The sequence below is a fragment of the Rhinolophus hipposideros genome (assembly GCF_964194185.1).
Source record: "Rhinolophus hipposideros genome assembly, chromosome: 2".
Classification (NCBI taxonomy): Eukaryota; Metazoa; Chordata; class Mammalia; order Chiroptera; family Rhinolophidae; genus Rhinolophus; species Rhinolophus hipposideros.
Genome location: NC_138048.1, coordinates 52480611 through 52504172, shown reverse-complemented (window position 1 = coordinate 52504172; position 23562 = coordinate 52480611). Strand labels below are relative to the sequence as shown.

The window sequence follows — 23562 nt, the reverse complement described above, 5'->3', positions numbered from 1 at the left end:
CCATTTACTGAGATGCCCAAACAAAAACCCGTGGACCATCCTCTATTCCTTTTTCCTTTGCTCTGTATTCAGTCTAATAGCAAATCCTATTGGCTCTATTTCAGGATATATTTATGATCTGAATACTTTCACCACTTCTGCAACTACTAAAGTTGATCCTTAAACAACTCTGGGGTTAGGGATGCGAACGCCATACACAGTTGAATATCTGCATTTAACTTCCGACCCCTCAAAAACTTAACTACTAATAGCCTATTAGAGTAGCCTGTTGACCAGAAGCCTTACCAATAACAAACAGTTGGTTAACACATATTTTGTATATTCTATGTATTATATACTACATTCTTACAATAAAGTAAGCTAGAGAAAGAAAATGTTAAGAAAGTCACACAGTTAAGAAAATACAATACTGTACTGTATTAATACTGTAAGTTTACATCATCTGCTTACAAGATAAATCATCTGTCTATAAGTACCTACATCAAAATTGCCTTATATGATACAAAACACTGTAGATGTTATATGTATTACTAACACTGGACATGAAAAATGAAAAGATAATTTGAAAAAGAAATAACGATTTACTTAATGAAATAACGATTCATGTATCGATAACAAAGAAGCAGCGGTATGATTGCGTTATGGTAACCTAGTGTAGTAGATATGATTGCTTCATGGTAGCCTAGCCTGTACACTAATGAATGAATCATTATAAAATATTTATGGCATTCAGTATTAGTCATATTCATAATACAGTATTGGAAACAATGTTACTTTAAAAAAATAATAAAACCACTTACCTATGATGATAGGCTGAGATGCAGCTTTTCTCCAATTACAAGGGAGCCATACTGTATGGCAGTGTAATTCTTTGAAAGCAAAGCTATTAAACAGTAAGAAAACTAACACATTAATTTTATATTAAATATCGCTCATCTTATGCCTGTGTAAGGATAGGCTATCCACTTCCATACAACTCTACTACACACGATGTTCTATACAGTGGATACTTTAGGGGATGATGATGACACAAAATCATCTCAGAAAGTTCTAGCTGTACAGTTATTAGATTTTCACACGAACACACACACACACACAACAGATAAGTATATTATGGCATGATGTTTTTTAACTGTTCATTAAATGGAAGTGAATCATAAAGGTCTTCATCCTCATCATCATGTTGAGTAGGCTGAGGAGAAGGAAGACAAGGCATTGGTCTTGCTGTCAGAGGTTGAGGAGGCGGAAGCAGGCAGGAGAGGCAGGCACACTCAGTGTAACTCCATGGAAATACATTGTAATTTCTGTATTTGTTTGCTTTTTCATTTCTCTAAAAAATATTTCTGTATGATAAAAATCCTTCTTCCACCATTTGCTTTAGTTTTAGTGCCCATATCATAGAAGAATCTAGGTCATGTCATAAAAGAATTCAAAAGCAGTCTTGAATAATCGAATCCTTCTGCCAGATTGTCTAATGTCAGTTTGATTTCTGGCACTGCTGCTTCCACATCTTTCTTATTATCTGGTACTGGTTCAGAAGCACTCATCTGTAGCAAGTTGTCTTCTGTTAATTCCTCTTGTGTGGTGTCTGCTGGCTCTTGAATTTCTCTAAGATCCATATCTTGAAACCCTTCAGACACACCCCCCCACTCCTTTTTTTTGCCTTATCCTCAGTCTCTTTCTTGATTTCCTTGATTGGCTTTGTCATAAATCCTTTAAAGTCATGCACAGCATCCGGACACAATTTTCTCCAGCAGGAATTGTTTTGGGCTTGATGACTTGCATGGCTTTTTCTGTAGCAGCGATGACATCTTCAGTGGTATAATCCTTCCAAACTGTCTTGATATTCTTTCTATTGAGGTTCTCTTCCATAGCACTGACAATCCTTTCTATAGAGGACTGTGTATAATGAGCCTTAAAGGTCCTTATGACCTGACCCCCTTATCTAGAGGCCAGATTAGAGAAACATTGTGTTTGGGGGCAAGTTAACCACTTTGGCACCATTGGTATTGAACTCATTGGTATTGAACTCAATGGCCAGGGGCATTGTCTAATATCAAAAGAACTTTAAAAAGCAGTCCCTTGCTAGCAAGGTACTTCTGATTTCAGGGACAAAGCATCAATGGAACCAATCCAGAAAAAGGTTCTTGTTTTCCAGGCCTTGTTGTACAACCAAGAGACTGGCGGCTGGTGTTTATCTTTTCCCTTCAAGGCTCAGGGGTTAGCAGCTTTATAGATCAGGGCAGTCCTGATTGTAAACCTGATTGCATTTGCACAAAACAGAGTTAGCCTATTCCTTACTGCCTCAAGTCCTGGTATTTGCTTTTCTTCCTTACTAATAAATGTCCTTTGTGGCATCCCCCCGCCCCCCCAGAAAAGGGGACTTTTGTCGCTATTAAAAACCTGTTCTAAAAACCTGTTCGGGCAGATACCCTTCCTCCTCATTGGTTTTCTTAATGGCGTCTAGAAACTAATCTACTGCCTCTTGGTCAGCAGAAGCTGCTTCTGTTATCTTGACATTTTTAAAAACAAAACTCTTTCTACAATTATCAAACCATCCTTTACTGGCGTCAAATTCTCCAGCTTTAGATTTTTTTTTGCTTTAAGTTGTTATATAATGACTTTACTTTTTCTCAAATCATATTAGAGTCTGTAGGTATGCCTGTCTTATAACAATCCTGCACCCACATTAGTTACATTTTCAGTACAGCGTTAAAAGGTATTTCGCAAAAAAATGCAGGGTTTTCACACCTGCTGGCGTAACTGCTTCAGAATTTCCTTTTCTTTTTTTATAATGGTCCTTACACTGGATTCATTTATCTTGAAATTGTGGGCAACCACGGCTGGCTGCAGACCTCAATGTACAGTACATATCAAGCAATTCAGCTTTTTCTTGTAATGTCTTGACTTTTCTCTGCTTTTGGGGAGCACTTCCATCCAGTATCACTACTGGCACTTTGTATGGATCCCATGATGTTATTCGAAGTTTCGATATTGCACTAAACTGAAAAATTCACAAACACCATGAGAGATCACTTTTTACCGCAATACATGTTTTACTGGAGAGATGACCTGACCACATGGAAATGATGAGTGTCACAAGGTGTTGTAAGTGGCTACATGCAACATTTAGCTTACTGCCATAGCAACAAGAGGTGGCTGTGAAATTGTTACAGTAGTACAGTGTATACTGCAGTTAATTTTATGCAATTATGATTTAATACTGCATCTTGACATCTGTTTACATTTCTCTCGACTGCGCATGGCACCATGTATGATCTTTAAGTTTGTTTTGTGAGTTTTGATAAATTTTAACTTTATATAATAGATTTGTGTATGTTTTATTGTAGTAAATGATAAAAGAGACTAATATCTATGTATATTTTATGCATTATTGTCATATCTTTTTCCAGACTTTTTTGATATTTCTAGGTGAGGTTTTTCAAATTGTCACATATCTGAAAAAAATTTTTCCAATACATTTATTTAAAAAAGAAATCCTCGTATAAGTGGACACATGCAGTTCAAACCCATGTTGTTCAAAGGTCAACTGTATTTAATTTGTAGCCTGAACTACAGCAAGCAGTCGATATCTTAACTGGTCTCCCTGTCTCCGTTCTTTCCTCTTGCCATCTGTTTTTCACCCAGCAGGCAGTCATCCTTAGAGAATGTCACTTCATGTCAGTACCTTGGTTTTAACCCTCCCGTAGCTTCCAATCTGATATGCAGTAAAATCCTTCTTTACCATAACCGAAAAGGCCCTGTGTGATCTAGCCCCTGGCAGTGTCTCCAGTCCCATTTTCTACTGTTCCCTCACTTATTCTACTCCAGCTACACTGGCCTAGAGCCTGTTCCTCAAGAAAATCAAACATATGGCCATCTCAGAGCTTTTACCTTTTCTGTTCTTTCTGGTGGGAGCATTTCTTCCCCCAGGTGTTCTCATGATTCATTCCCTCACTTCCTTTAGATCTCCTCTCATCTGTTGCCTTCTCAAGAGGGCCTTCCCAGATTCTTATCTAAGGTAGTAGGCACTTCTTTACTCCAAACATCACTGTCTTTTTTTAAAAAAAATTTTCTTCATAGCACTTAATACTCCCTGATTCTATATTATTGTAAATTTTTTATCTGTGTGAATTCTCCCTAAGACCTTCTGTGAAGCATACATTATACTTTATTTAGTGATATATTGATCCTCTAGCTGATGATTGTCTTTATGTTTACCATTCTGGGAAGAAATACACCCAAGGAGATGAGTCAAGAGAAAAGGAGAGAAAGCCATTCAATTTCCGTGTAACTAGGATGACTATATAACTCATCAACCAAACGAGTACTTTTGATGGAAAGAGAGAACTATTAATAATTAAAGTGGGACAACAGGCATAAATACAGACTTCTCAAGCAGACAGAGGCATGTGGTACATCATTTATAAACGTTTATCTTCTAACTGTTCCCACTGGGCAGCAGGTCTAAATATTCACACCAAGATATCTCCACCTTGGACCATCCTGGACTGGCCTAAACTTCTTACCTATTCATGTTTCATAAATTTAGCCTCAAGCCTAATGATAGCTGTGTTTTGAAGTGATACATCGAATATGATTTTTTTCATTTCTAAGGATTGAAATTGCTTATTATATTTAGGAGTATAATACTTTTGTATTAAACTAGAATGTATACACAGGTAGACAATCTTAAACTACTTTAGAAATGCTGACTCTGATAGTAGGATAGTTTCCAGGAGAATGGGTAGAAATAGTCTCCTTTGGGTATTGACTAACCAAGCAATCAAAGTTAGAATAAAAACTGTTATATTGATTGTGAGATGAACTCTTGGCAGAGTTCAATTTTCCACTCAAAAGGCCACTGATTTTATAAGATTAATACCATGACTAAGATTTGGAAATTATTTCCCTTTCACCCAAAGAATATTGTGGCATTTTTTAAAATAATTGTTTTATTTTTCCGTTGACATACAGTATTATATTAGTTTCAGATATACAATATAGTGTATAGACATTCATATAACTTATGAAGTGATCACCCTGATAAATCTAGTACCCGTCTGACACCATATATAGTATTGTGGAGTTTTTTTTACAAGGAACCTATATGCTCCTAATAAAAAATATGTTAAATAATGCTTAAGAGCCAGTCATTTGAACAGTAGGACACTTTAGAAAAGCATAGAGATGAAGATTAAACAAAAAGTAATTGTTTATAATGGTTATATAAGCTTTTTAAAAATACCAAATTGACGATGCAAACCAGCAGTTGTACTCCGTGGTATTTACCTAAATGAGTTGAAAACTTATATCTACTCAGAAACCTGCACACAGATGTTTATAGCAGCTTTATTCATAATTGCCAAAACTTGGAAGCAACCAAGATGTCTTTCAGTAAGTGAGTAGTCAAACTGGTACATTCCTTACAGTAGAAAGTTATTCAGTGCCCCCCCCCCAAAAGAAATGAATGAATCTGAACTGCATATCACTAAGTGAAAGATGCCAGTGTGAAAGGCTGCATAATGTATACTTCCAACTATCTGACATTCTGGAAAAGGCAAAACTACGGAGACAGTAAAAGATCAGTAGTTGCCTAGGGTTAGGAAAGTGGGAAGGATGAATAAATAGGTAGAGCACAGGATTTTTAGGGCAGTGAAACTACTCTGTATGATACTATAAGGGTAGACACATGTCATTATAAATTTATTAAAGCCCATAGATTGTGCAACACCAAGAATGGACTCTAATATAAACTGTGAACATTGGGTAATAATTATGTATCAGTGTAGGTCCCTAGATTGTACAAATGTACAATTGTGGTGGCAAATGTTGATAATGGCGAGGCTGTGCGTGTGTGTGGGCAGAGGTTACATGGGAACTGCAATTTCTGCTTAATTTTGATGTAAACCTGAAACTGCTAAAAAAATAAAGACTATTAAAAAGCAAAATTGATATCTTAATGTCGATTAGATTGGCTATAGTTTGAAGAACTAAGTAAGTGAAATTTTTTATGTAGTCTCTATAAATAGAAGTGTGTTACATTCATCTTTGTTGCTTCTATATAGTATCACGATTGATTAGATGGCCCTTTTGGCAAGGACAGATAGATGAAAAGAATGAAATTTCACAAGCTGCAATTTACATATTTTAATACATTCAAAACTAGTTTTAAATAAAGTTAACCTTTAAAATGTTAATAACAGTGCAGAAAAATGACTGACCTACAAGCTCATGGGGTCAGGATAGACAATTCAGCCTGTGCAGCATTTTTGCCCTTTGTTTATTTTCAAGCATTGTTTGTTTTCATGAGAATTCTATTTCATACCCCTTACCACAACTATATTTCACTAAACAGTTGGGTGATGATTTGTTTAATGTCAGCTGTTAAACAATAAGCTTCACAAGAACTAGTAATGCAAGATGTATGTTTTCTTGTATCCTCAGAGACTAGATTGGTGAATGCACTTGATAAATATTTGTTGAATGAGTAAACAAATGTGATATATGTGTTTATTTTCATTTAGTCTAATTATGACTGCAGAGAAGTTTGGAACTTCTAAATATGGTTTGGCCATTGTAAATTTCCCAGCCATTTTTATATAGAACTACGGCTTAAAAATCAGCAGGTTTACATTTTATAGGATTTTGTAAAATTATGAATATTTTAAAAGTGCTTTTTTCTCTGAAAAAAAATTGAGGTATATAAATTTTTACACATATGAAGAACTATATTCTTAATGTTAAAATTTAACTTAGTATCTATCATTTTCTCTAAAGATCTTTTACTGTTATTTTTTGTACTCCCTGGTACAGCCTCCATTTTTATATCAATATTTAGAATTTTGATAGAGGTAAAAACAATCATTCAGACTATGTAGAGAGCAGCAGCCTAAAATTATTACCTTATTTAAGAAACTTTAAACCAACTAATGTGATAATTTTACAGGCATGTGTAAATCAATTAACAGAGTATGCCTGTTTTGCATAAGTGTAAGCCAATTGGCTATGACAACTGGAAGCAGTGCAATTGTAGAAGCCTAAACAAAACTTTTTCTGCCCCTAGATTTATTTATTGAATAAATTGAATTTATTGAATAAATTGAAATTTATTGAAAAGAGTTTTCTCCCTCACCACTTAACAGGAACCCTGCCTATTCATTCTTTATCCTTTAATAAACCCCAACTTGATACTTTCTGAACAGTATTTATAGTATTTGTGAAATCTAAATTGTGACTATTGATTCAGCCAGCTCTGGAGTGTGAATAAGTTGTTATGACAGAATGGGACCAATTAATTGCCTTACAAATTTTTTGTTGGTCCTGAAAAAAACTAACAAGATTATAATCTGAGATTTGAATCAAAGAGACCCCAGCTCATTTTTCTGTATTTAACTCTGACTAATCTGCGTAGAACCACCTAATGAATCAAAGTATTATCAATTTAAAAAGAAATCAGTTCGAAAGCATTTTGAAAGATAGAGAAAAAACAAGAACCATACCAATCTTAGAAATTGTTTCCCCTATACTATGAGAAGACAGAACAACAACAAAAAAAATCTTCATTTTAATCACTTTTTCCAAACTGAAAGGCCACATACTGTATAGACCCTAAATTCTTTCAGTTATAAGAACACAGCTTTATTACATATTTTAAAGAACTCTAGAAGAAACTTGAAATTTCCATGTGTATTTCTTACTTGTTTTTAATTCTCACTTCTATGTTTTTTGGGTAGGAGTTACTTATTATTTTTATTATCATAGGTTAAACATTGCAACATAATTAAACTAACTAATTAACTAGCCTGGATGTCTTGAAGTCATTTTCTATTTACTTCATTGACCTAATAAGCCTTGTTTCCTTTCTTTAAATCACCTAAAGCAGGAGTCAGCATACTACAGCCTGTAGGCCAAATCGAGTCTGCCACCTGCTTTTATGAATAAAGTCTTATTGGAAACACCGCTGTGCCTATTTGGGTATTGCTGTGGCTACTTTCAAGCTACTGCAGCACAGTCGGGTAGTTGCAACAGAAACTGTATGGCCCATAAAGTCTAAAATATTTATTACTTGGCCCTTTTCAGAAAATGTTTGCTAACACGTGACCTAAGGATTGATGACATAGTCTGTTGTTTTTCTGTGATATCATATATTGTCTTTGCAGTAGAATATAGTAGTAACAATAAAGACAAAATAAAACTTTTTGAACCTTTTTAAAAAGACAGTGTATGTACTATAGTGGTTGAGCATACTGTCTTTAGCGGATGAGGCCTGGGTTTAAATCTCTAATTCTGCCATTTACTAGCTCTGGTACCTTGGGCAAATTGCCGGAATTCTCTCTCTTCTACCTGTAGAAAATAAGGATGAAAATGTTATCTGCATCAAGATTAGAATTAAATGAGACAATACATGCAAAGCCCTTATTGTAATACCTGACATCAGAAAAGTACTTACCATCATCCTTGTTATCTTCATTCCCCACTACCACGACCACCACCATCATCACTGGTTCTACAGAATATTCTGGCCTTTTAAATGACGAATCTAGTGATAAGGCAAGGAAACCTAATTACAGAATGATAGTTATGTTTTAACCAGAGGATTGGTAGGTAACCTTAAGAGAGTCCACCAGGAAAACAGACTACAGCAATTATTTTAACAGGAGAGAATGTGATACGTTTGGTTGTTTAAAAAGGAATTGGAGAACTAAAAAGGATAAATAGGAACACCCAGATGAAACCGATAGTAACCACAGGAAGCAGCTACCACCTGGATAGAGACCTAGGGACAAAGCTGAAGTTAGCAGAACCTAGAAATTTGGAGGAAGGACACCACAGGTTTCTAATATGAGCTGTTCAGAAAGGAAAGATGAAATCTTTTGAGGATGTATACTTGAGCAAGACATGTTTATTTGCAAGTAGGGTATTATTAGGCAGTTAGCTGATGCTAGGTAGAGAACAATGTGAAACTGGCACGTTTTTGGCATTTTTACAGTTTGGAACTTCTAAGATCGTCAGATGGTAGAATATCTTGAACACCTTCTGATTGGTAGTGGCTTCCCAAGCACATAGGAAGAATCTTTTAGCAATAGGTCTCTTTACTTTAAATTCTTAATGGTTGTTGGCTCATCCTTCTACCAGTTAAAATGACCAGCAGAATGCTGATAGAGCACCATCTTTTTATAATGAAGGGATGATAAACCTTAACTAAATATGAATCTTGTAAGCAGAAATAGATTCATGAACTAGATGACCTGTCTGTGAGAATTAACAAACCTGTAGCCATGTTTCTATAATAGTATTCTTAATCACTAGATCTATTTTACTGTCCTATCTTTGTTATTTTAAAATAAAAAATTGCATTTTAACATGTTTAGTGATTTGTTTTAAAGTATATCTAATTTTATTAATGTTTGCTTTTGAGATCATCATGACCTGGATGTCATATGCAGCATGTTCAAATGTGTTTTGGTGTTTTTTTTCCTATTGCACAGTTTATATTGAAGGTACTTGTTTGCAGTAACTGGCTAAAGGGCATTTGATAATAAACGGATTTAAGCAATGAAAAACACCTTTATTCTGAAGGTACTGGACCTCTGTTGAGTACAGTGATTTCCAGGCAGAGTTTGGATATATCTACTGTGCCGTATCCTCTTACGAACATGTAAAAATCTTGCAGTTATTTTTCTGGTTTCTCAGTCCCTCTTTTTTTTTCCTCCCCCCCCCTTCTTCCACTTACCCCCTCACTCTTTTTCAAGCCTTTGTTTCTGTCTAGTTGTGTAGGACACAGCTCCCTGGCCCATGCTGGTGTTATGAGCCTTGCGCATACAGTTGGCAGTTCACAGTAGCTCTCGCCAGCTGCCGGCCACTCATGCTGCCACTGGCTACTCATGCTGGCCACCGGCCGCTCATGGTAGCACACAGTAGCCCACGGCAGCTCATGCCAACCTCGGGCTGGTCACAGCAGCCCAGCTCCAGGGAGAGCTGTTGTTCACAATCTTAGCTGTAGAGGGCGCAGCTCACTGGCCCATGTGGGAATCGAACCAGCGATCTAGGCATTAGGAGCACAGCGCTCCAACCATCTGGACGGCCCTCGGTCCCTCTTAGATAGCTTCTTTGACATTTGATTAGAGAAACATGTCTCATTAAAGCATACTAGATCTTTAAACAAAGCAATTTGGATTAAGAATATGAACTGTGCTATACAAAAACCAAGTAAGGTCCTTTGAGGTCAACAGTGACACAAGAATAATTACTTTTCCTTGTTATCTAAGATATTGATAAAAGGTTTTCGAACTCATGTATTTCATTTTCCATAAATATCGTACGAATTTATTTAGACCTTTTTAAATTTTTGTGTATATCCTAACTAAGCTCAGTTTACCCCATTCATGTAACATATTAATGTAAGATATAAACAATTACTAACTACCTGGTCGTCTGGTTTTAGTTATCTTTCTTCAGAGTTTCATTTTATGCTGTGAAAATAATTTCAGTAGGTAATTTAGTAAGAAATGTTTTAAAATGTTTATGTAGCCTTGCAGATCTTTTATGCTCGGTTTAACTACCGTGTTTCCCCGAAAATAAGACCTAGCCGGACAATCAGCTTTAATGTTTCTTTTGGAGCAAAAATTAATATAAGACCCAGTCTTATTTTACTATAATACAAGACCAGGTCTTATATAATATAATGTAATATAGTGTAATATAATATAATATAATATAATATATGATACTGGATATAATATAATGTAATATAATATCGGGTATAATATAATATAATACTTGGTCTTATATTACTTTTTGCTCCAAAAGACGCATTAGAGCTGATTGTCCGGCAAGGTTTTATTTTTGGGGAAACACGGTATGATATAGAAGATAAGTTTTAGTGGCCATTGTGAGTGTTATTCTTAATAGTCCTTCCTTACTCCCAACCTCTCTCATCAGTCACCAGATACACACATTATATATTTAAAATCTGTCTTGATTGGACTGCTCATGTCCATTTTCACCATCACCACCATTTAGTTTAAGCCACTGATCACCTCTCAGCTGGATTATCACAGCAACGTCCTTAATTGTCCCATCTTGTATCAGTCAGGATTCATGTGCACATATAAAAACCACTTTAGCTATTTTAAGGAGAAAAGAGATTTAATAAAGTTAGGCGCACTCGATGTGCATTTTTTCATTTACTGTTGAATGAAAGTGAGAGTGGCACGTAGACATAAATGTAGATGTGCAATACACACGCACGTGACTATACTAATGAGGCTTCAGACCACGTTTATGAAAAGCTGTTACATTTTAAAAGCTGATTTTATAATTTTAAGATCTCACATTAAATGTAAAATATAAGGCTATGAAGAAAATTAATAAGAATCTCTAAAAATGAATCAGCTTAAACATTTTTCGAAAAGCTGTCAATTTTAATACTAGTATAAAAAGGACTTAAAATATGTACAATCCAGTTATTTTACAGGAATTTACAATTTTCTGCAGTGATCTTTGTGACGGTGTTAATATTATATAGCCTCTGTTGTCATGGAAACAAGTCTCTGAAGGCAGTCTCAGAGGCTAATGATTCCATGGTGTTGCTATGGATAGAAACAACTGAGACTGTTAATCACATGGTCAAGATTTTTAAAAAAGAAAAAGAAACTCTTTGGAGTTGGTCTTATTGAGTGACACAAATGGAGCAGGAAAAGGATGATGGCATAATAAGTCACTACTGTCTAATGAAATATGTATATAAGATTTTTCAAGTTAAAATGCTTATGCTGAATTCCTCCTTTTATGTAATAACCCAAATATAAGTTACTGTGTATTGCATCCTCATTATTTATGCTAGAATGTTAAGTTTGACATTTTCCAATTTAGAATCTTCTTACACAGCTCCTCACAATTTTACCATACTCAGTCCTGCACTCAAAATATCCTCTTATTTCTTCATTTTACTCTGTTATCAGATCTTACATGTGCTGTTTCTCATCATTCAACCTTCATTTGATTATTATTTTTTTAAGGCTGTGTTTTTGTTCAAACGAAAATATTTTATAGTTCTGTAATGCTTTGTTACCTGAATTGGTTATCAGCCGTGGCTAGGAAATTCTGTGTTGATATGTCAATTCTTTTTGAAGACTTTGTCATCAGTATTTGCCTTTCTTAAGGAAGAGGTAGGGACTATGTTCTTTTTTAAAGTACTTGCTCAGTTCCGTATAGAGAGTAGGGTAGATTAAGATCATGTAAGTTAGGATTTTAAAAAGATGATATTTAGATCCTTATCTAAAGGAGATTTTAGAAGAGGCCGAGAGCCAAGGTTACAGTGAGGTTTAAATGTAATATTAAAGGATTTAAAGTTTATCATAAAGTGTTTTGGAGAGAAACTGCCCAGTGGAGGAAATTTTTTGCACTTTGGCCTTGAAATTTGTCATAAGCATGCAGCTTTGTCTTATTTTTGTGTTAAAGTGTATTATTAATCAGCTAATATCTGACGTTATTAAAGAGGGATAAGGGAACTTTTAGAGGTAATAGATATGTCTATTACCTTGATTGTGGTGATGCCTTCATGGGTATATGCATATGTCTAAACTTATCAAATTGTATACATTAAGTATCTGCAGTTTTTTATATATTAATTTTACCTCAACAAAGCTGTTTAAAAAAATAAAATAAAACTGAAGTTGCAGAAATAATGACAAACTTTAAACTTTCTTGTCTTTGATACTTTCAATGACTACAGTCAGTTTGGGTTAGTCTGATGTTTAATGATTAGATTCAAGTTATGCATCTTTGACAGGAATATCATATAAATGATGTATTTTTATGACATCCTACTGTGTTTCCCTTAAAATAAGGCCTAGCCAGACAGTCAGTTCTACTGCATCTTTTGGAGCAAAAATTAATGTGAGACCTGGTCTTACGTTAGATCTAACATATAATCTAACATAAGACCTAACATAAGATCTAACATAAGACCGGGTCTTACATTAATTTTTGCTCCAAAAGACACATTAGAACTGATGGTCTGGGTAGGTCTTATTTTCAAGGAAATAGGGTATCAGATAGGATATGATTTTGATTTATTCCATCTCTGGTGATGATAACTTTGATTAAGAATAGTATCTGCTTGATTTCTTCTCTGTAATAATGTTTTTAGGGGAGATTGTGTGTGTGTGTGTGTGTGTGTGTGTGTGTGTGTGTGTGTGTGTGTCTGTCCCATTCAAACTTTCATCCACTGGAATGAAATAGAAGGTTCATTCAGCAGCAGTGAGGGTTTTAACATACATTGATGTTTCTTGAATGAATTATTACTGTGATGGTTGTGATGGTTGATCAGTATGCATCTCAGAATCCTGTTTTATTCAGCGGGTTTTATGCCATTGTTACAATCATTTATTTTGAGTTTCACATTGTTGCCAATCTGACCAATGAAAGCCCTTAAAACTGACCTCTGTGTCCTTTGTCATGCCCTCATTATTCTTTTAGCACTTCCTTATTTTCTGGCATAGCATGATGTTCTAGGCTCATATTGTACTTGCTAAGCTCTAGCACTGGGATCAGCCATTTCTCCAAAGACTCCCATTTTGTTTTTTATTAGAGAATGAATATTTAGAAACCACAATATGAGTACTAGGTATGTTCATGCTATTGGGATATTACTGCTCCCAGGTCTTCCCTGTGGGCAGAGCTAGGGAATATGCAGATTACGGCATACTTGAGCAACATTGAACAAAGTGTCCACTTGTATACATTTTTTTGGCACCCCCAGTATATACATATATAGAAAGAAAACCATGCATTCACACCAGACCTCCAATTTTAGTTTAAAACCATAAGTTTCATGATAATTTTCTCTTCTATATTTGTAATTCCCTTCTCTGACATGAGGAACTTGGCTCCCATTTTCCTTTATGTTTGTTTGATCAGAATGCCATGTGTGTAAGCAGTCTCCTGTCATTGCTAGTGTACATTCTCCTCACTCTGCTCAAACACCAATAAATCCCCCTTTGACTCCACGGAGACCTCTACCCTTTATGCCAGACTGTTGCTACTGCCACATAGATACTCTCTCACACTTGGGGTCCAACAAAACACTTCAGGCTGCTGCCACTGCTCTGCCCATATGGATACCCATCTTATCCTGCTCGGGCTCCAATACCCTGTGCCAGGCTGCCGCCACCCTTCCACTCCCTGCATACAGATGCTCTCCTCACCCTGCCTGGCTTCAACAACTGTGCTTTCCTATTCAAGAAGTCTTTGCCTACACCAAGATCGTGGATGATATTCTGTTATTATTATCTTCTAGAAACTTAAATTTTACACTTCTCTCAATTCTGTTAGCAAACCATCTGGAATTAATTTTAAGTGTGGTATAATGCAGAGATGAGGATTCATTTCATTTTCCATGTTTACCCAGTTGACCAGCAGCAACAGTTTTTTTAAAAACATCTAGTTTTCATGCTTTGTCAGAAATCAGGAGTTAGAATCACTGGGTTTTCAAACATTTTTTAAGTGTCATATAAGTGTTCCACTGAAAATTGGTTAGCATTTAAGTTACTCATTTTAAGCTTATAATGTGGAATTCGGAGTTTTTTTTCCCTATGTGAACAATATATAAATGGTGACTGGAGGCCACGTCAGACACACAGAGGCTTTATTCAAAATGTCTTTTTTTTATGGTAAAATATACATAACATCAAATTTACCATCTTAACCATTTTTAAGTGTACAGTTAATTCATTGCCATTAAGCACATTCACAGTGTTGTGCAACCATCACTGCTGTCCCTCTGTAGAACTTTTTCATCATCCCAAACTGGGAACTGGTTTACACTGGGAATTTTAAAAAAGGTTGGAGGGAGGGAAGGAGGGTCTGTTGGCTTAAAAATCTCTTTCTACAGGAAGTAAGAAATTCTTTTCCTAATTCTTCACAGCTTACCTTTTGTGAACAGAACCTCAGTTGTAAAATGAAGGGTTGAACTTGATTCCTAGCTTTTTCAACTCTAATAGTCGTATAAATCATTGAAATTTGTTAGCACCTTTTAGAACAATTAATGTGAAATATATTTTCAGTTTATTTTCTAGAGAATGAGGTGATGAGTGATCATAATAATTGTTTTTCTCTTTATATGAACAGAAGAGCTCCTGTTCCTCACTCTGTGTTATAATACCGCTACATATTCATTGTTGACAACGGAAAAGTAGAATTTGAAATAAAGAGGCAAGGGGACAAGCTGTTTGTAATCCTGCCCTAAGAGATTAACTTTTCAAACATTTCTTTCCCTTTTTTTCCCCACAAGTTTCATCTTCCCTTTTTTGCTTAATGTCACAAGATAGGCAGTATCCCATGTGACGTACAAACTGTTCTAAAAGATGATTTGTATTAGTAATTTTTGCCTAACATTTAATCAAATGTAATTATCATTATTTACTTAACAATTCCAAGACCTTTGGATATTTAGGATATTTCCCCAAGTATAAACAGTGCTCAGGAGAATATGTTAAGAATATTAAAACATTTGCTTTTTAAATTATTCCCTTAGGGTAGATTTCTAAAACTTCTAAGTCAGAGTTTAGACATTTTTAATGCTACAGATAATTACTGCTAAATTGCTTTTCATAAAGTTTGCATGGATTTTTATATCCAAGAGCAGTGTGAGAGTACCTGTTTGCATGCATTAAAAATTGCTTTCTTTTTTATAATTTTTTTTTATTTTTCAATTATAGTTGACATACAATATTATGTTGGTTTCAGTTGTACACCAGAGTGATTAGACATTTATATAACTTATGAAGTTATCACCTCTATCAATCTGGTACCCATTTGACACCATACCTAATTATTATGCTATTATTGACTATATTCCCTATGCTGTACTTTACATCCCTATGACTGTTTTTGTAACTGGTAATTTGCACATCTTCCTCCTCAACCCCATTCCCATCTGGAAACCATCAAAATGTTCTCTATATCTGTGAGGTTTTTCTGCTTTATTTTGTTTTTCAGATTCCACATATAAGTGAAATCATGTGGTATTTGTCTTTCTCTGACTAATTTCACTTAGCATAATACCCTCTAAGTTCATCCATGTTGTCACAAATGGCAAGATTTCTTTTTTTTTATGGCTGAATAATATTCTGTTGTATATATGTACCACATCTTCTTTACCCGTTTATCTATTGATGGACACTTAGGTTCCTTCCATATCTTGTTATTGTAAATAATGCTGCAGTGAACATAAAGATGCATATGTCTTTTCAAATTCGTTTTTGAGTTTTTTTGGATAACTGCTCATAAGTGAAATTACTGGGTCTTTCTTTGTCTCTTGTTATAACCTTTGTTTTAAAGTCTATTTTGTCTGAAATAAGTATTGCTCCTCCAGCTTTTTTTTTTCTTTCCATTTTCATGAAATACTTTTTCCATCCCTTTACTTGCAATCTCTGTGTCTCTTCTCCTCTGGTATCCTTATGATGTAAATGTTGTTATGCTTGCTGTTGTTTCAGAGGCTCCTTAAACTGTCCTCATTTTTTAAAAATCAGTTTTAGTTTTTGCTTTTCTGATAGTGTGTTTTCTGCTACCTTGTTTTCAAAATAGCTGATTCAGTCCTCTGCTTCATCTAATCTACTGTTGATTCCCTCTAATGTAGTCTTCATTTCAGTAATTGTATTCTTCATTTCTGAATTTCTGACTGATTCTTTTTAATGTTTTCTATTTTTTCTCTCTCTGTTTTTATGTTTCCTATCTCTTTCTTAAAGTTCTTACTGACTCTTTCTTAAAGTTCTCACTGAGTTCATTTACTTTTCCCATAAGTTAATTGAGCATCCTTATAACCATTGTTTTGAACTCTGCACCTAGTAGATTGCTTGTCTTCATTTTAATTCTTTTTCTAGAGTTTTGTTATTTCATTTGGTACATGTTTCTTTGTCTCCTCATTTTGGCTGCCTCCCTGTGTTTGTTTCTATGTGTTAGGTAGATCTCCTACATCTCCAAGTCTTGGTAGAGTGGCCTTTTATAGTAAATGTCCTGTGGGGCCCAATGTCGCATTCTCCATGGTCACCTGAGCCAAATACTCCAGGTGTGTGCCCTTGTGTTGTAGTTGAGTCTAGGTTGCTGTTGGCATTTCAGTTGTGAGGGATTGACTGTCAGGTTGATTGGCTATGAAGAATGGCCATGATTGCATTGAAGGTGCTCTTGTGCAGGGGCTGACCCCACAGAGCAGGATTTGCTTTAGCAGGGATCTGATGCCTGCTGAGTCTGCCCTTAGATGTGTTGTTTGTGGAGATGGCTGGGTGGTGCTCTGCTGGCTACCAGGTGTGCTGGTCCTGGGGCCTCTTGGGAGGGGCTCTGGTGCAGGCCAAGGTCAGTCGCTGCCTGTGCCCTGCCTGGGGCCACTTGTTCAGAGCTACAAAGTGATCTGCAGATGGTTGCCACTAGTGCTGGGTTTGGGGCTACTTAGCAAGAGGTTTGGGGCACACTAAGACCAGCTGCTGCTTGTTTGGGGTTTGTGTACCCTTGAGGCATTTTAGGAAAATCCCCATCGCATGCCAAGGCAGGCCATCTGTATGTAAAAACCAAGGGAAGTGGCTCGGGTGGGCCTGGAAGTTGGGTGGAGTGAGGTCTCGGAATCACCAAGGGAGGGTGAACGGTGTTAGCTAGGTCGATGGAAATTCAGATATAGTGCCTACCTGCCTGTGCAGGCTGGGTTTGGGGAGGGCTCAACAAAGCAACAATTGAATCTACCAGTACTTCTGTCTGAGAGAAAGCTGCCTCTCTGTTTCTCGCTCTGAAGCCAGACAATTCAATTCCTCCCCATATGTCCCTGGCACTTTTTGAGCTGCTGCCCCAGCACTGGAGCTCAAAGCGAGTGAGTACATCAGCAACTCAGCAACTAAGTCTGTGCACAGGCCCTTTAAGAGGATGCCAGGGACTCCAGCAGCCCTCTGTCTCACTCAACCACAATTCCCTCTGATTCTCACAGCCAGAAATTACGGGGACTTCTCTTTCTGCACTGGAACCCTAGGCTGGGAAGCCTTATGTGGCCATTTCATTACCCCAAACTCTGTAAGAAAAAAGCAGTGGCTCCCCAGTGCTCCTCTCTCCCTAGTCCTTGGTAACTTGTAATCTTTCCATCTTTATAAATTTACCTATTCTAAATATTTCATGTAAGTGGAATCACAATATTGTCATTTTGTGTGTGGTTAATTTCACTTAACATTATGTTTTTGAGATTCATTGATGTTGTAGCATACCTGAATTGCATTCTTTTTAATGGCTGAATAATATCCATTGTATGTACACATATATACCACATTTTGTTTATCCATTCATCTGTTGGTGGACACTTGGGTTGTTTCCACCTTTGAACTATTGTGAGTAATGCATCATTGAATGTTGGTGTAAAGTAATCCAATTCCCTGTCTCCATTTCTTTTGAGAATATACCTAGGAGTAGAATTACTGGGTCACATGGTAATCCTATTTCTAGTTTTTTGAAAACTGCCAAACTTTTCCACAGGGCTACACCATTTTCCATTCCCACCAGCAGTTTTTGAGGGTTCCAGTTTTGCACATGTTCATCAACAGACTTATTTTCCATTTTTGTTTTCCCTGTTTGTTACAGCCTGTTTTTAGGTCTGAAGTGATATATCATTGCAACTTTGATATGCGTTTCTCTAATGAATAATATATATTTTTTCATGTGCTTATTGGCCATTTTTATATCTTTTTTGGAGAAATATCTATTCAAGTTCTTTGCTCATATTTTATTAGATTGGTGCAAAAGTAATTGCAGTTTAACAGGTTAAAAATGATTTTAAAAACCAGTCACTTTTGCACCAACCTAATAATTGCCTCTTTGTTTTTGAGTTGGAGTTCTTTATATATTCTGGATATTAAACTCTTACCATATGTGTGATTTGCGAAGATTTTCTCCCATTCTGTAGGTTGTCTTTTCTACTTTCTTTCTGATAATGCCCTTTGGTAAAAGGAGTTTTAATTCTGATTAAATCCTATGTATAAATGCGTATGTATGTCTGTCACTTAGGCTTTTGATGGTCATATTTAAGAATCCATTGTCAAATCCAAGGTCGTCAAGATTTACCCCTATGTTTTCTTCTAAGAATTTTATGGTCTTAGCATTTATATTTAGGTTGTTAATTATTTCCAGTTACTTCTTCTATGTGACATAGGTAATGGTATAACTTCATTCTTTTGTATGTGGTTATCCAGTTTTCCCAGCACCATTATTGAAGAGACTTCGTGTATTTTTGATAAATTTTGATTGACATGATATACAAAAAATGTCAACGTTGTAATTTCATTTTGTATTTTTTTTATCAGTAAGGAAAAGCATAGTTTCAAGTTTAGCAATTTGTTCTTTCTGTTTCAAGTCTCTTCTAATGCACATTGTTCTCTTATTGATTTAATTTTAAGGTTTTCTTATACATGTAATATATGTCATTGGTATAGCAAATATTTCTGAATTAATCCAATTGATAGGGATTGGGACTTATTACAAAACACCTTTTCTGTGTTCTAGTTACATCTTTAAAAAAATAATTCAAGTCAGATAGAGTAATTCAGTATAAATATCAAAACTTTTAAAATTATGTCACTAGAGTTCCCAATCTTTAATTTTTTTCCATATATCTGGCACATAATAGATACTCAATGAATGTTAGTTGAATTAATGACTTTATAGACAGATTTAAGGCAGATTATTACAGTATTGATAGTAGAAGCTAATGGCAAAGATTATTTTAAATAATACAGATTCAATTTAAGTCCTTTGAATCTTTTATCTGTGGATTTATAAGCCCCAGTTGCCTACCAGATGGGCTAATGAAATTATTTTTGATTCTTTGAATACAAGGAGGAAAGTAGTCAAATATATTCTGAATGCTAGAAAAATATTTTGTAGTTTGTCTCTGAAGTGAGTGTCTTGTCCTAGATGAGTATTGTAAGCTATTATCTTTTCATTTAAATATCTAAGGAGTAGTGACTCATTTTAACTACAAAGTAGTTAAAATTACTGGTGATGTAATTATTTCTAAAATAATTTCTGGAGATCATTTCCTCATTTAAATTGAAGTAACGTATTACTATTTTACCTGTTAATTATTTCTGAAAATTATATGACAGAACTTTCTGTTATGTGTTTCCTTTTTATTTTGGTATTTTTCCTGATTTTTTTGTCGTTGATGATTTTTAGCCAACAGAAGCTGTACCTCTCTCTTCTCCCACTGTCCCTGTGATCCCTGTCCTGCCCGTCCCTGCTGAGAGTACTGTCATCCTACCCACCATACCACAGGTTTTTATTAGTTTCTTTTTTCTTTATAAAAATTTAATTTGCTTTTAAATGTTTCATTTGTGTTTTTTCAAAGTGTTTTAATTATTTCTTGGTTAGATTTGGTAATCACATTGGGCTTTAATTGGTATTTTTAGGAAATTAAATATTTGGGATTTAAAGTAAAGTAGGTTACATATTTGCCACTTTATTAGGTGTCAGTGAAAGAGGACACATTCTAAACTTCATAATATTGAAACTCCTTAGATTTGTTATTGTGCCTTTTGTACTTGTAAATCTGTTTGAAACAGTTTTAAAATATTTTTGCTTTTGAAAATTTTATTTTTTAAAGATAATAAAAATCATTGTCCTCCTCATGTTGTACTGGATGTGTCATTTTATGTAGCATTTTGTTTCCTGGTATATATGTATCTTCTTTGGAAGTAATTCTTTCTGTCATTGGTTAGATAATATACTTAACATTTACTAGTTAAAAATAATAGCCAATGTATATAAAGTATATGGGAATTTTTTGTGCTGTGTTTGCAACTTTTCTGTAATTGTAAAACTTTTCTAAAATGAAAACTTTACTTTTAAAAAGTTAATGTGTAACCGTCAAAAAATAAAGTAATAGCCAAGTAACAGATTCTGAACCATTTTGCTTTCAAAGCTTTAGTAGTTCCAAGGGGTGGCTTATTAAGATACCAACTGCCTTAACAAGAGAATCATCCAAAGTCGGAATAGTGGTAGTATTATTAAGTATAATAATAATGATCTTTGATGTGAAAGATCTCAATCTCATTTAAAGTGTAAATAAATACATCTTTAGGTGTTTTTGCAATTACTGATCTAGGAAAATCTAGGCAAAATAGCATGTTTCCTGTTTTCAAATCACTTTTCAAAATAAGTCCCATTGGGGGGTAAAATGGGATATGAACTGTGATTACTCACATCTCAATGCCCTTCCCCTGTTCTACAAGGTGAAAATCAATAGGAACACCATACAAAATAGGATTCTAGGGGAAATTACAGGTATTACACTAAGACTTTAATTATTCTGAGTAAGCAGCCTAAGGGTTATTATAATATTGTAATAATGTAACATCTTTCCAAGTATCTAGGATTTAGTAATGCAGTGTTTATTTTAAGATTTGAAAGTTTATTTTACTCTTGTCACTTCAGTTCATCTTTTGATGTTAAAATGGTTTTCCAGAATGCTTTGAAATTTTGTAATAGTAGTTTTTCTTACATTCAGTAGGGAACTTGTCCTTTCCTGTTCAAAGTGCTCTGATTTATTTACCCCAAGTGCCCCTAACATAGCGTCACACTACATACACTTGGAAATTGTTGAGACACTGCATAGCCTTGTATTTATAAAGGTCTTAAGAATCAGTTTGATCTGGTTTGGAATTCCAGTCCTACCACTTACTAGCTGTGTAACTGAGAAGTTTACTTAACCACTCTGAGCTTCTCTTTACTTCTGGGTAACACTCAAGGTAATAGTAGCACTACCTTGAGATGTTTTACAATAATTGAAAGAATAATAAGGCATGTGCAGCTGGCACATGATCTTGGCTCTTCATGTGAGTTATTTCATATTTCTTTGAAACAATAAATCCAGGAACAAGTTTAAAAAGCAAAGGAGGATATCTGCAAAAGAGAGCTTATTTATTTTACCCAGTTTCATTTTAGGTTTTAAATACACTACAAAAGTCCATGAAGGATAGCTTATTAATTTATGTTGTGTTATGTGAGAAGCCTGTGGGTGTGCTTCATTTTCCAGTGTACATAAGTGTTTTTCTGATTAATGGAGTATAACATGTACATTACAAAATTAATACAACTGATTAAAATATTTGTCCCCAAATAAATTTTGAAGGCCAGTGTTAATATATAACCCAGTTTTAACATTTTAAATGGATAAAATTTTTCTTCTAAGGGTCTACTACTTTACATTTTAGATGCATCAGGATGTACTAGAAATAGAAGCAGAAGACTCAAGATTCAGGGTCTAGTTCTGCCTTTGTGACTCAAACAAGTTACTTAACCTCTCTGACTTTTGTGGTTATTTCATCTATTAAAAGGAGAGATAACGCCTCCCTAACCACTTCAAAATGAGTTTGAGGATCAGGCAAATTAGACAGATAGCTAGATAGATCATAATTTTTATCTTTCTTGTAGAACTTTTATACTTTTCAGAGTAATTTTTTATTGATATCGTGTTATTTAAATTTTATGAAAGTCCTCTACAGTAGGAATTATGCTTATTAGACAGAGTGTAGAAAGAAAGATATAGCTGCTTGCAGTTGCTGAAAGTGCATGGACTTACTTTACATAATATACATATACATACACACACACATACACACACACATACATACATACATATATGACACCTATCACTTCCTGGCCTCACTCAACATTTCCTGATCTCATCCCCTTCTGGCTGCGTGATGGTGGGGAAATTACTCAGTTTCTCAGAGCCTCAGTTTCTTTACATAGAAATTGATAACAGTAGGTGAATAACAGATGCTAGTTCTTCCTACTGGATATGTAATCATATAATCTCTGTGATACTGGCCTATAAATATACAAGCTTATATCCACCCCAGGATAGTTGAAAATGCTTTATAGCTAATTTGTGTGTGTATGTGAAAGTCTTTGTTCATAATCAAATTTGCTTTGGAGGGATTGGTTTTTGTTCAGTTTGTTTGTGACTGTTCTAATCATGTGTATACTAAGATGACTGTAACATTGTCCGTGTCTTCTAGGAGCTTACTGTCTGAGCAAGAGGCACATTCACAAATAATTGCATGACATGAGCATAGTTACATTAGAGATAAAGCCAGTGCAGAGCATCCCGTTGCTTCTGGATCTTTCACATTTCACAAAACATCTCAGTGTTAAGGTTTAAATTAGTTGATCATTAGTATGATCTAAAGCATGATGACGTATTTTCATTTTACTGGTAATCTTAAATAGAATAGCATACTTTTTTTAAAGAGCCTTTTTTAACCATACAACATTGATATGTAACTGCAGCCTTTTTTTGTGGTTTTGTGATTTTTGCTTTTGTTTGGTTGTTGTTTTGTATTATTTCAAATCATTTCAGACTTACAGAAAGTTATAAGAATAGTACAAAGAAATCCCATATACCTTTATGAGATATATTACCATAGTACAATATTTTTGAGTTTGATGACCAGGCAAATTAGACAGATAGCTAGATAGATCATAGTTTTTGTCTTTCATTGCTTGTAGAATTTTAATACTTTTCAG

At 35.0% G+C, this 23562-nt stretch overlaps 1 protein-coding gene across 22 annotated transcripts in view; it reads left to right on the top strand.

The window, feature by feature from the left end:
* DLG1 (discs large MAGUK scaffold protein 1) overlaps positions 1–23562 on the top strand; it is a 247770-nt gene that overhangs the window by 94689 nt on the left and 129519 nt on the right. For 12 of the 22 annotated variants that reach the window (XM_081073475.1, XM_081073464.1, XM_081073471.1 and 9 more), the window contains one exon: positions 20209–20307. The exons of the other annotated variants lie outside the window; for them this stretch is intronic. In XM_081073475.1, coding sequence (XP_080929601.1) covers positions 20209–20307 — 99 coding nt within the window. The remainder of the gene's footprint in view (positions 1–20208; positions 20308–23562) is intronic. 22 annotated transcript variants of the gene reach the window in all.